At 44.0% G+C, this 12,323-nt stretch overlaps 1 protein-coding gene across 1 annotated transcript; it reads right to left on the bottom strand.

Moving 5' to 3' along the window:
• Window positions 1-5,340: 5,340 nt before the first annotated feature.
• Window positions 5,341-9,212, bottom strand: LOC105694439. Its single transcript, XM_012415108.1, has 10 exons — window positions 8,918-9,212; window positions 8,265-8,545; window positions 8,081-8,194; window positions 7,794-7,982; window positions 7,483-7,714; window positions 7,213-7,363; window positions 6,921-7,149; window positions 6,532-6,781; window positions 6,221-6,421; window positions 5,341-6,002 (listed from the first exon to the last, which is right to left on the bottom strand). Exons 1-10 carry the CDS (start codon window positions 9,210-9,212, stop codon window positions 5,707-5,709), a joined length of 2,238 nt encoding a protein of 745 aa, XP_012270531.1. The 3' UTR covers window positions 5,341-5,706.
• Window positions 9,213-12,323: the final 3,111 nt, after the last annotated feature.

Here is a 12,323-nt window from a genome sequence, read left to right as displayed (position 1 = left end):
GGCTAGACGTAATCGAGTACTATGCGGACTCGTGCACCGGAGCCGTGCGCCGATTTATGTGAGTCAGGTTCACGCCATCGCTATTTACTTGTTCACGTGATAAAAACAATCGCGAAGCCTCGACACGATTCTGGTAGGAAAAATTGTTTTAGTTAAAAATAAAAAGGTTCAAAGCCCGGTTCCGTAACTCGTGTTAACCGGAGTTTAATTGGTTTGCAATAACAAAATTGACGTTCAGAGGTAGCGTGATCATAGCAAAAATAAATCTTTTGAAAATCGGAGGTTACATGACTCGAGCTCCTCACGAAATATAAAGACGTTATCACGGATGATATGTCTCGTACACCGGTTAATGTGAGTGAGGTTCACGCCGGTCGCACGCCATCGCTATTTACTTATGCACGTGCTAAAAATAATCGCGAAGGGTGCACCGAATGCCCCGACACGATTCTCGTAGGAAAAATTGTTTTAGTCAAAAATAAAAGGTAAACTCGAGTTAATCGGAGTTTAATTAGTTTGCAGTAATAAAATAGTTCATAGGCAGTGCAATGGAAAATAAGTCGTTTGAAAATCGGAGTCTCGCTTATGAAACCTTTCTCCGAACTGGGTGGACTGAATCTTTTTAAATACTACAGTGCGAACATTAAGGCTATAAGGAAGGTCCTGACACCCATGAAATTTCATTATTTTGTTTAAATTTCTTCACAGACATTTCTAATTATTCTCCTGAAAATGAAATTTCACGAGCGTCAGGATCATCCTTATAGCATTCATATTCAGGTTATAAAGTCTGAAGCGATTCGGCACACCCAGTACGGAGAAAATGTTCTAGAACAATTGACCCATCAGATACCCTCTTAAATGTTGAACAACGAGATCTCCATTCGGAGGCAGCGCGATGAATAATAAATCGTCTGAAAATAGGGGGTTACGTTATTCCAGCTTCTCGAAAATATAAAGACGTAATCGAGTCCGATACGTCTCCTGGACCGCATTGCGGCTCATTGTCAGATTGGCGCCACCGCTATTTAATGCACCAACTCGACTCTGGTCGAAACAGTAGTCTCGGCTGAAAATAGTAATATCAAGTATGACCGTAGAATAACGAGATTCCCACTCAGAGTCGGCGGGATGCAGAATAAATCGGGCGAAAAGAAAAAAAGGGAGGTCGAACAATTCGTGGCCCTCAAAAATGCAAGATTCACTCCCGGCTCGTCGGTATCGCGAAGAGCGGAATTCCGCTCTTATTCGGGAGAAATTGCGCCGTGAAAAATTGAAATAGGCGCCGTTTAATTTTCCTCGACGCGTTGCGCCGCGGTCAGGGGCTTCGCGCGTGCACGCGCATCGTGGAGGCCCCTGCAATCGCGCCCGGAAGTGCGGATATCCGCCGTCAGCAAAGCGCATGGACCCCCCAGAGGGTGTTTATTGCCTTCGTTGGTGTTGCTCGTGCCCAGGAACAAAGCAGCCAGAAATCCTTAAAAGTTATTATCAGCGGTCGCCGTCGCCGGCGCGGACTTTCCCGTAAAAGGCCCGATACAGCAGTTCGTCGGCAGTTGCTCTCCTGCTTTCAATTAGATCATTGAAAATGCGAGGGAACTCCGCCAATGTGTTTCCCCAGTGTACGTCGAGGCGGACGGGGTTGCCCGGAATTTTCGCAAAAGCGGTTTCGTTAGGTAACCTCAGTTAGGGGGACGATGCGCCGCACAATGGCAAAAATGACGAAAAAGTCGGTAAAAACTAGTTACCTGAATATGAAATCGTTACGTTATAACATTATATTTCATCAGTTTTAGACGTAAGATAAACTTTAAAAGTTATTAGATATTCCACGATTTTTCGACAATACTCTACAATTTATGGAACTGGAAGTTCGAACTCGGTTACATTTTTCGTCTTGGAGACCGATGTCTAATTCGTACGAATGTAAATTTTAGATCGACGTAAAGAACCGTGCGTAACAATTAGGCTTTCGTCCGTTTAGCAATAAATGTCGGAATTACCCCTCTACCCAATATGACGATGAATACCACCGAAATACAAATTTCATTTTTAAGGATTACGGCCAGGCTTTTCGTCAATTTCGCCACTGTGTCGCGTTACATTTTCTCATTTTCCTTGCGCGTTTTCCTCGAGACCATCCGGCAGCGGCTCAGACCCTGATATTCCGTTCCCTAACGAAGGGCATTCGAAAGCCTCCATCTTGGTCAATCCTCGTCACTACCGATTGGCTCGCGAGGCAAAATAACAAGGCAGGAAGTTTCTTAAGGCTGTCCTTGCCGATATTTCCCGGCGGGGAAGGCCACGATCGGTTTTTCGTCGTACAATTACGCGGCAGCGGAATTGTTTCCTCGATGAACTCGAGGGCGGTCTTGGGGGGGGCTTAGGGTGTATCAAAGGCCCCTCGGCGGACGGGAGAGACAAGGAGGGCACCGGGAAGGAAGGAGACACGAAAGCGCTCGAGAGGGACCTCGCGGAACGACGAGACCCCGCCGACGTTTCCCTGGATATTAAGTATTAATCCCGCGAAATTACTAGCACGCCGGCAATCTTTCGCCTTCGTCCCGCCTCCTTTCCGGTCCTCGGAATCCCTAACTCGCTGCTGTCCCGCGCTCTAAGCAATGAGGAGTAATCTAGGCGCTGGATTAACCCGGGGCTCGAGATATCAGTCGGGATTTACCGCCTCCTCGCTGGGTCCTCGCGCTCGAGTGCGGGTGCGAGAGAGAAGGACCGATGCGTCGCCGCGCGGGAGCGAGTGAGACACCCTGCTGAATCGAGGCGCTCTTCGCGCGGAGCACCGAAAACGCGACCGCTTTCGACTCTCGCTTCGATCTGCTTTTTCGTATCGGTCGTACCCTTTCTCTATCCGACCTTCCCGTTCTGTAATTCATTGTCATCGACGTCTACCCGTCGACATACATTTTCGACACGGGAGTACCGATTCTTTTTCTTTTTTTTCTTTTTTCTTCCATCTCTATGGGCGTTGAATTTAATGCCCGACTTCACACGGCGCGGCCATTGAAGGAGACCGCGCGCTAAACGTTACTTTTGTCAACGCGTCGACAAAAGGGGCATCCAGCGTTTTTTTAATCCTAACCTCGAATGTGCTCGTGTCGGTATCATTGTCCGCAGATTTCGCATCCTCGGTGTCGGGGACAGGAGGGAAGGATGCTACCCCAAACCCTGAACACGAGATGCAATAATCGCACTCCGTCTGGCACGCGCATCTGGGTTTAACGTGTGCAACGAGTGTACATGCGTATGCACACGCACGTGCGGATAAATAAATACAGACGGACGTGCGAGCCTACTCGACACGCGTGTCTATCCTCGGAGGGAATGAGAGAGGACGTCGAGGTTCGGGATTAAAGGTTCCTGCTGCATTTGCATGCCAGATGCATGCTGAATTTTTTTTAACCCCCGTTTCCCTCACTTTCTGGAGTTTTCCCATCCCCCCCGATGGTGTTTAATTTTTTATCGACGGAATCGGAATGTTTGCGAATTAATTGCACGGCCGATTCGCGGAGGGAACTAATTCTGGATACAAAATGTCCTCGGAATTTCCCGAATTTTTATAACCTTCATTTTCCTCAAATTCTGGGGTTCCCTTATCCTTCCCGATGGTATATCATTTTTTATCGACGAAATCGGAATATCTGCGAATTAATTGCATGGCCAATTCGCGGAGGGAATTAATTCTGGATACAAAATGTCCTCGGAATTTCCCGAATTTTTATAACCTTCATTTTCCTCAAATTCTGGAGTTCCCTTATCCTTCCCGATGGTGTTTAATTTTTTATCGACGGAATCGGAATGTTTGCGAATTAATTGCACGGCCGATTCGCGGAGGGAACTAATTCTGGATACACAATGTCCTCGGAATTTCCCGAATTTTTATAACCTACATTTCCTCACATTCTGGAGTTCCCTCATCACTCCCGATGGTACATCATTTTTTTTTCGACGGAATCGGAATACCTGCGAATTAATTGCACGGCCAATTCGCAAAGGGAACTAATTCTGGGTACAAAATGGACGTCTCGGCGCGACATTCTCGGAATTTCCCGCGAGAGCGTTCCGCCTCGCGTTTCGAGTCAGGGACGAATGGCGGCGATCCCTTTTTTTCGCGCAAATTAATTTACAACGTCCGAATTTCAGCAATATATACGGGGATCGACGTAAATGGCCGCGTTTCCAGGTATCCGGCGATCGATCCTCTCCCGGGAGGAATCCCTAGCTCCGTGTAATTGCCAATTCTTTTTAAGCTGTCCAGGGGCAAATAAAAAAAAAAGAGAAAGAGAGGGAGAGAGAGAAAAAATGGACGGGAGTCGAGAATTTAATTTTCGCCTCCTCGATTTCTGGTGACCGCTCGCCGGAAGTAAATATCGCATTCGGAGGAGCTCTTGGCGATACGCGAAACGCGATTTGCGGGATCTTCTCCACTTCTGGGATAGCAATAACTCCCTATTGGGTTACCCTAAGCGGATATGCTTTCTAAATCGCTCTTTGTACCCGCCTACATTTTGTTGCCGAGTACAAAATGAACTTTTTGTTTCGGGACGTGGAACTCGTGCGCGCGCACTTCCTCCCCGGAAATTGATGTTAGCTTGGGGAACGTTCGCTGGCTAAAGCTCACTGCTAATGAAAAAGTGCACAGGTATAGGTGGACTGGTTAATCTACACTCGTAACCGTGTTCGCGAAGTCGCCCTCTGCAGCGGAAATGTGCAGCGTTGGTAATATTTAATAACCCGCAGAGCAGAGATTACACCGCGAGGCTTATCGAGATATCCTCAAGGACATGTTCTTTTTCTTTTAAAAGCCTGATAGGGATCGCGATGATTAAATTGGCATACGGATTTTGTCCTATCGGAGGCTACGAGATTCGTGGAGAAGTTTAATATAAAACATTTTCTGGCTGTGTCTCGGTGGCACCGTGCTAATCGATCGACGTGTATCTACATAAAAAGAGCCATAACTGGCGTCGAGTAGGTGCTTAATATTGTATGACGCAAAACGAGCAATATTAAGTGTCCCCGAACATGGATCCGATACTGCGAGCGCGCTAGAATACCCAGGACATATTTTATAAATGGAAAGCTCGCGAAAGCTTTGTCACTCAAGTAGGGCGCGAAATTACCTAGTCAGTGAATAATAAATTATCGCTCCGCGGCGTATATTCATTTATGAAATTATCCCCTCACGAGGCGCTGCGCGGAGTATGAAACTATAATACATACCAGGAATATTTGCTGGTCTTGTAGATAGACATCTTTTCTTTATCCCCGAAGCTTATCAACTAGTACATCAGAAATTACGGTAAGTGAAAACTTCGTAAGGGGGTCCCCCGTCAAGTAGAGTTCACTGATAAAAATCCATCGAAATTTACATAGATTTTGGCACACTTCATAACTTAAGTTTTACGTGAAAAAACGTAAAGTGGGAGAGTTACAAATTAGAGAATGTATAGATACACCTAACATTGTGGATTTACCGTATTGGTGCAGATTTACTTGAATTTAATGTAATGTTACGTTATCATTTTCTATGATTTAACTCGGATGCTGAATGTGATATTACAGAGGGAATGTAATTTTACTGCAATTTATCGTGGCATTGAAATAACCAATGATTGGGTATGTAAATTTACATGGGCATATTTATCAGTGTTGGTACCCAATCGATACATGATTAAGTAAAATTGGTAAGCTTTATAGTGGAACTTTGTGCACGTTTTCGTACTGTGTCGGTAGGTTCTCGTTTACCTCGCGTATATTGCCTCTTCCTAATCTCCTCCTTCTTATTTTTAAGAATATGAGTGCTACTGCCGTTCCGATAACCGCCGCGATGACGAGTTGCACCACTGTTATGGAAACAATTAACAAAGTGTTTCTCCCGTTCGGGACGTCGGTCTCACGTACTAGTTCGACGTATGCTATTTCTTCCTCTTGGGAAGAAGATATCCTTGCCACGCAAATCCATTGTCCGATGTCGTTGTTGGTCACCCCTGTAAAAGATATATTAAAAATCATCAGAATCGTCAAATGACTCGCATGACAAAAGGAATTATTATTTATGTCAGAAATGCACCGAGAGAAAAATCTCGTTAAAAGATCTATTTTTTTTTCTTAAATCAAACAATAAATTGCTGTTAAAATTCTTAAACAAAAAATGGTTTCAACAGGGTCAAGTTGTTCAGTTTACTTTCAGTGTAGACATACTTACCGGTAATGTCCAGCTGACAATATGTGAAATTCCTTTTGGGGGAATATCCCAAATGCACATTATTATCGTTGATACCAAGGCCATCGGGACGAATCCATAAACAATATTCAATAATCTTGTGCTCAAGAGCTGCGTGACATGTCAAAGTCGCGATTCCCGAGACAACAAGTACGCGCTTCTCCACCGCGTGTAATCTGTCATCTGGAAATACGATACGTTACGTGCCTTTTATCGTATCGTTCGGCTATTGCAATTATTTCATTGCTTTTCGATGTCCGTTTAAGGCGTGGATTAATTATGTAATGTCGTACCTATCATTTTGACCGACAACGGAGTGGTCAACTCGGTTCCACCTGTCGTGCCCATGTGACATGTCCACAGGCCTATGTCACTGTCATTAGCGTTATTGACAGTGACCCCACAATCGCCCAAGGAAAGTTCGGCTTTTATTGCGCGAAGGTGCGGTAATTGAGGGTTCTTGTCATCCGAACGAAAGTAAGCCTTTCCATCGGGACTTTGGAACCAGCAATAACGAAGAGCGGTATTCGTTCGACACCTGACCTGTTAATTAGGCTCGATTGATTTGCTGCATTGTGTGCAATAATTCATTCGTGAAGAACTTTCCTATCTGACGTTAGAAAATTCTTCCCAATTACTTTTATATTCTCATGGGACAATCAAGGAAATATTTATTCGTTACCGTGAACGAGTTTCCGCGTTTGACAGTCACGTTGTGGCCGTATGTCTTGAAAGTGTCGTTAGAGGTGTGGACGTGAATTACTTTTCCTGGGTGATATGCCCATCCGATGTCGAATCTACATTTCCAAGGACCGTAGTCCTCCTTCGAAGGGTTGATGATCGTCAGTCCACAGTCCTGTATATCAGAACTCCCATAATCCGAGCCGAGATTATCTCCATAGTAGGCGTATCTAAAAATCGGGTGAGATTATGCGAAAATATTAACAGCAATTCTTAAGAAATATATAAAGTACCTGCTGTTTCCAATTCCAGCCTGGACGGGAATGATCAAACCGTCGGGTTTAGCGAAGAAACACGATTTCAAACGATCCGATCGAATTTTACAAAGTATATTGATGTCCCCATTAGGCGTGTACGTGAGAGTGGTATTCAAGAACGGGATATCTGTAACGACAATTCTGTAGGTCTCTATATTTAATGTTTTACATTTTTGGAGCTGGATCCGAATTAATGGCAGCAATGAATTAGGCGAAAATTCGGGAAAAATGGGATCGAGTTCATACCATAAAGTCGCACGTCGATCTTCGATTCGAAATTGCCCAGAGTTCCTTGCAAGCCGTACCGAGCGGTCCAGTTACCTTTATGAAATTCGGTAACTACAGGTATGTCGTATTCGCAACTGCCAATTTGAATAGGCAATACAACTCCGTCCGGTCTTGTAAATTGACAGAATCTTATGCCGCTTCTAGTCAGTTTTAAAGTCTTCTTGGTACCGACTTTCAGATAAACGATTTCCTAATTGTTCATAACGGTGGTAATACACTTTTTTTTCGGTATTTCGCAAGAATAAAAAAGAAATGAACGGCGGACTTACATCTTCTGCCGTTAGATTAGTCTTGGCCACCTTGATTTTCATTTTCGCCGAGTAGATGACCTTGATCCCGTCAATTGCGGTAAATTCCCATGTTCCAGAATGTTCAGGTTTTGCAGATAAGTGGATACCGCATTGACCAAAAGCACGTACGTTTTCTATGCCTTTGTCATCCGGGGTGAATTCTGTGCCCTGTTGTCGGAAAAATTGAGGCAATTATTCCCAACCCGTGAAAATTGTTCAATGATATTTTTTTTTTTTTTTAATTTTGTCAAGCGTCAATATTATACCTGAGAATTTTTTATGACGCATTTTGTCAGATTTTTCACATCCTCCCCGAGCCTGACGGCAATGGTATTGCCTGGGTACACGTATATACTGTCATCAGGAATAATCCGCGAGTACTGGAAATATTTTTCATAACAGCGATTATGGGACAATACCATCTAACGTAAAATTATTTGTTAACCGTACCTTCTTCACCCACACCATGAACTTTCTCTCCAGTATCATGAGGTTATCTTTTTCTGCCCTGATCGTCCACAACCCGGCGTGCTCGATTTGAGTGTACGATAAAGTCACCGAACACGAGGATACGTAAAACGTGGAATATTGGATATGATTGGGAACATCCTTCGGTGGATATAGAGAAAACGTGACATTAGTACTGGTGGTCACTATACATTTGTCGAAGTCCCCGTGTGTCACTTTGAGCTTCCCATAATTGTCATACTCGGCTATCACCGTCTCAATACCTGCAAGAAAAGCAAAAAGAAAGGAGACTTCGCTCACGTCAGTGGAATTTTTCCAAATTTCACTACACGGCGACTTGAATTTATTCCCTGAAGACGGTGACCGTGAAAATGGCCGATTTTTTGTTTTAAGTCCATTAGACTGAGAGGATAAAAGGTTGGTTGGCTCAGAGAAGTATGCGGTGCTACAAGAAAATCCTGCTATCGAATACGTCCAAAGAAACGTCAGGAAGAGTAAAGAAAATTCATTTAAATCGACGATATCATTTTTTATCTCGGGAAAATAATTGTTCCTTGCGGTTATGTTTGATTCAGGCAACGATACATACTTTTGTTTCGGTCAACCAATCTTTTTTCTCAGGGTATAAGTCTTACTTTTGTCTTCCTCGACACTGGGTATCAGTTCCTTAACTGCGTGGGACACAACGTTGTGTATGGTGGAGGAGATGGGAAGCTTCGTAGTCGATATGAAACCCCTTGACAAAACCGGGGAAACCTCGACGAAGTTTTCACTTTCACTGGTTTTGTTGGGAGTTGGGGAGTCCCATAAGTTTCGGAGGTCGCAGTCGGTGGATTCTGCAGACACCAGGGTTAAATGTCCCGAAAGGCCCAACAGGCCCAAAAGGCTCAAAAGGCCCAAAAGGCTCCCGAAAAGTTCCACCCGCGCCATTACGCGACCGTGTCCGACGAGACTTTGAGGTCTCAATAACCATCATGCCGCTTATTTATATCGCGGGAATCGATTAGTGACCGAGATTAGTAAAAAGGCTGCCCCTTATCAACGCGGTATATAACCACCCCCGTTTCGTTGCCCCGTACATTATGCATCCGTTAATAAAGTCTTTCAGCTGGATCTGAAATGGACGTTGCACCGAAGCTGCATCTACGGTGCGGAGTACATAGAAAAAAAAAAAATTTGCACTTCTACCAATGAAACACATTGCTGATAAATATTTCGCCTTACTGCAGGAATGATTACACCAACTGCAAAAATATTTCTGATCCTTAAAAAATATTATTACCATTCGAACAAATGAGCGACGTACAACTTCGCTGGAAAAGAATATTGCAACCATGAATAGAATTTTCATTGTCTCGGTAAAGTAATCGGTTATATTTGTTCTCAATGTTACAATAATGTTTCTGGATATAAATGTTCCTGGTCCATTTTCAAGTATGTAAAATTTCTGATTATGACTGAATTCTTTTTCTATATCCTTGCATATATGAAGTCGCGTTACATTCTATTGTAAAATGCACGTTGACGTTCTCATTGTTTCTTGTCCCTCGCTCGGGGAGAATTTTTAATAAATTAATAAGTTTATAATAATTAGTGATAAGGGTTCGATAGATGTCGAGCGACGAGGGGGGCGCTTATTAACGCCGTTCCGACATCCTTTTGTAAGGCCTCGCGCCATTATCGGACGTCCACTTTAGATTCAAGGTGAGTTATCTCCCCGATTATCAAATTTGTCAGGCCCGGGGGAAACCAGTAAAACAAGCGCGCTCTTTTTGCATCCTTCCAATGAGCGACCCGAATTGAGAAAGATCCGGCCGGCGATTATCTCTTTGAACTTTATCTGGTTATCACTACGTGTTTCTTTCGAGTTAACTCACTCGACAATGAGTTCGATATCGAGGTCTTATCGCGTACCCATTCCGCGGTCTATTATTAAGAAATGGGTCCAAAGAGAAATGTGCCGCGTCGAAGAAGTCACTCAGAAATTCCTTGAATTTAACGCTGGAAATCATTTGGAGATAAACTGGAAATCGTTGGAAATCATCGAAACACTGTCACGATTTTAAGTCCGAACGCCATTTCTAACCGAATTGCATTGTCTATCATATGAGACAAAAGGCAATCGGTTCTTAAAGAAGGAAATCGTTTTCATTGATTTCCGAGTGAGAATAGCTCCTCGGACCGTGTGCGGGGTCTCGAAAAAAGAAAGAAAATCGAAGACGACTATTTTCCAGGCAGCATAACGAAGGGACGAAAGTGGCGAAACGGGGTTGGGGAAAAAAAAAAAAAAAATAGAGAGGACAAGTTGCGAGGGTGAATCTTGGCGAAGTCGGAAAAGTCCATTCCGGGTCCCTTGTGCCATCGGGCAATCCCATTTGAGATTAGACGTAGGCGTGAATTGTGTTACCTCGGAGTTTGAACGGATCAAAGGGAAATTCCCGGTTGGGATGCATACGGGCGTAATTGATATGCCTGATGGGGGTTTCCAAGTCGGATAGTCAATTACCATAATCTCGTTGCGGGAGGCCAGTCTATGTCCGTGTCGATTCTATACGTCGCGAGTACACAACCCGAGGATATGTCGATTCGATTTGAGGGTATAAAAGAAAGCCATGGCCTTTTTTAGAGTTAGCCGTATTACCAAATCCTCCCTTCTTAATTAACAAAGAGGTCATCTGATTACGGGACTCGATCTCGGGCAGTTTACGCCCTCGACGTGTAACGTACGCGCACGCAGATGTACCGAGCATGTATGCTCGCCGGTGAACGTGTAATTTGCGGGGGATTTATATACGTCGTATAATAAGAGTCCATGGGGATTAGTCAAGAGAGACTTGAAAGGCAGAGCTTTCGAGTCGCGGCCGCGAATTAGAGCGCCGGATCGAAAAAGGGATTGCATTAAATCAGCCTTTTATGTCCTGCGTTTATTCAAATTGGATTATTTTCATTGAGTCGACGCGCCTTTGGGACGGAAAAAATTCCGATGCGAAATCCCATCCGGGATGTACCGATGCGAAGAGTGGAATTTTTTTGGAAACTTTTAATTTGTAGATTTAAGACAAAATGAACACGTCGTGAAATTTAATCGACGTAGGTAAAAAAGATTCTTATAAATATCTGTGTTACCGATGTTCGAGTTTGTATCGACAGCTTGTTTATTTGACATTTTGTGCGTAAAAGTAGGATAATTCGGCCCAATATCCTTAAAAAACGTGTTTCATTCGACTCGACGGATTTAAGGGGATTTCACTTCACCTTAATGACTCAAGGGGAGAAATTTCCTTTTAGGGGTATTTTTCTTTTTTAAGTCGAACTCGAGGGTCTTTTGGAGGTTAGGAGGTTAGGGTAGGTCGCATCGATTCGATCGTATCCATTTGCGAGGTGTAGACGACGATCGAGGTTATTTAAACTGCTCTCGTCGCCGGTGCAAGGTTTACTCTGCGCTCCTCTTTCTTGCTCACGGGACGATTAACTGCGTTAAATATGGCCGGCCATTTGTTAGAGGCATAATAGAGACGTTACTTTCGCGCCATATGCCAGCTGTATACAATAAGAGCATGCGCGCAGTTAAATGGTTACGGGAGTGCAGCGTGTCCCGAAATATACGAGGAATGACTAGGATCACGGCTTCCCGTCTGCCCAACGTACCTTTGTGCTAAAGGGCCGAAACACATGTCGTGGTCGCATACGCAATTAGAGCAGGTTAGAAGGTCAGGGTGGGCGAATTATCCTGCAATATCCATCGATTCGACCATTTGCTCTCGGCGTAAAAGGAGTCCATTGCCATCTAACTACATCGTTTCTAGACAACTCACCTCAACGTCTCGTTCGTGAAACTTTTTTCCGAACTGGATGTTCAAACTTTGAAACATAAATACGGAGGCTCTAAGGAAGGTCCTGGCACCCGTGAAATTTAAATGTTAAGAAAATTTGTTTACAGACATTTTCAAAATTTTTCTATAAAAATGTGAAATTTCAAACCGACGCGCCGAAAATCAGGCGCCGCCATTTTGATTTTCCCGTGAGATCGGGGGTGGAAAA

Source organism: Orussus abietinus, unplaced genomic scaffold (assembly GCF_000612105.2).
Source record: "Orussus abietinus isolate OABI.00-Male unplaced genomic scaffold, Oabi_2.0 scaffold20, whole genome shotgun sequence".
NCBI lineage: Eukaryota > Metazoa > Arthropoda > Insecta > Hymenoptera > Orussidae > Orussus > Orussus abietinus.
This window is presented reverse-complemented; position numbering and strand designations above follow the sequence as displayed.

Excerpts from the sequence above, each read along its gene's own strand:
- LOC105694439 (XM_012415108.1), bottom strand. The coding sequence starts at position 9,212 with ATGGCGCGGGTGGAACTTTTCGGGAGCCTTTTGGGCCTTTTGAGCCTT. Across the intron at positions 6,782-6,920 it reads AACGCGGAAACTCGTTCACG|GTCAGGTGTCGAACGAATAC; the intron begins GTAACGAATAAA and ends CCTAATTAACAG. Across the intron at positions 6,422-6,531 it reads GTTGTCGGTCAAAATGATAG|ATGACAGATTACACGCGGTG; the intron begins GTACGACATTAC and ends TCGTATTTCCAG.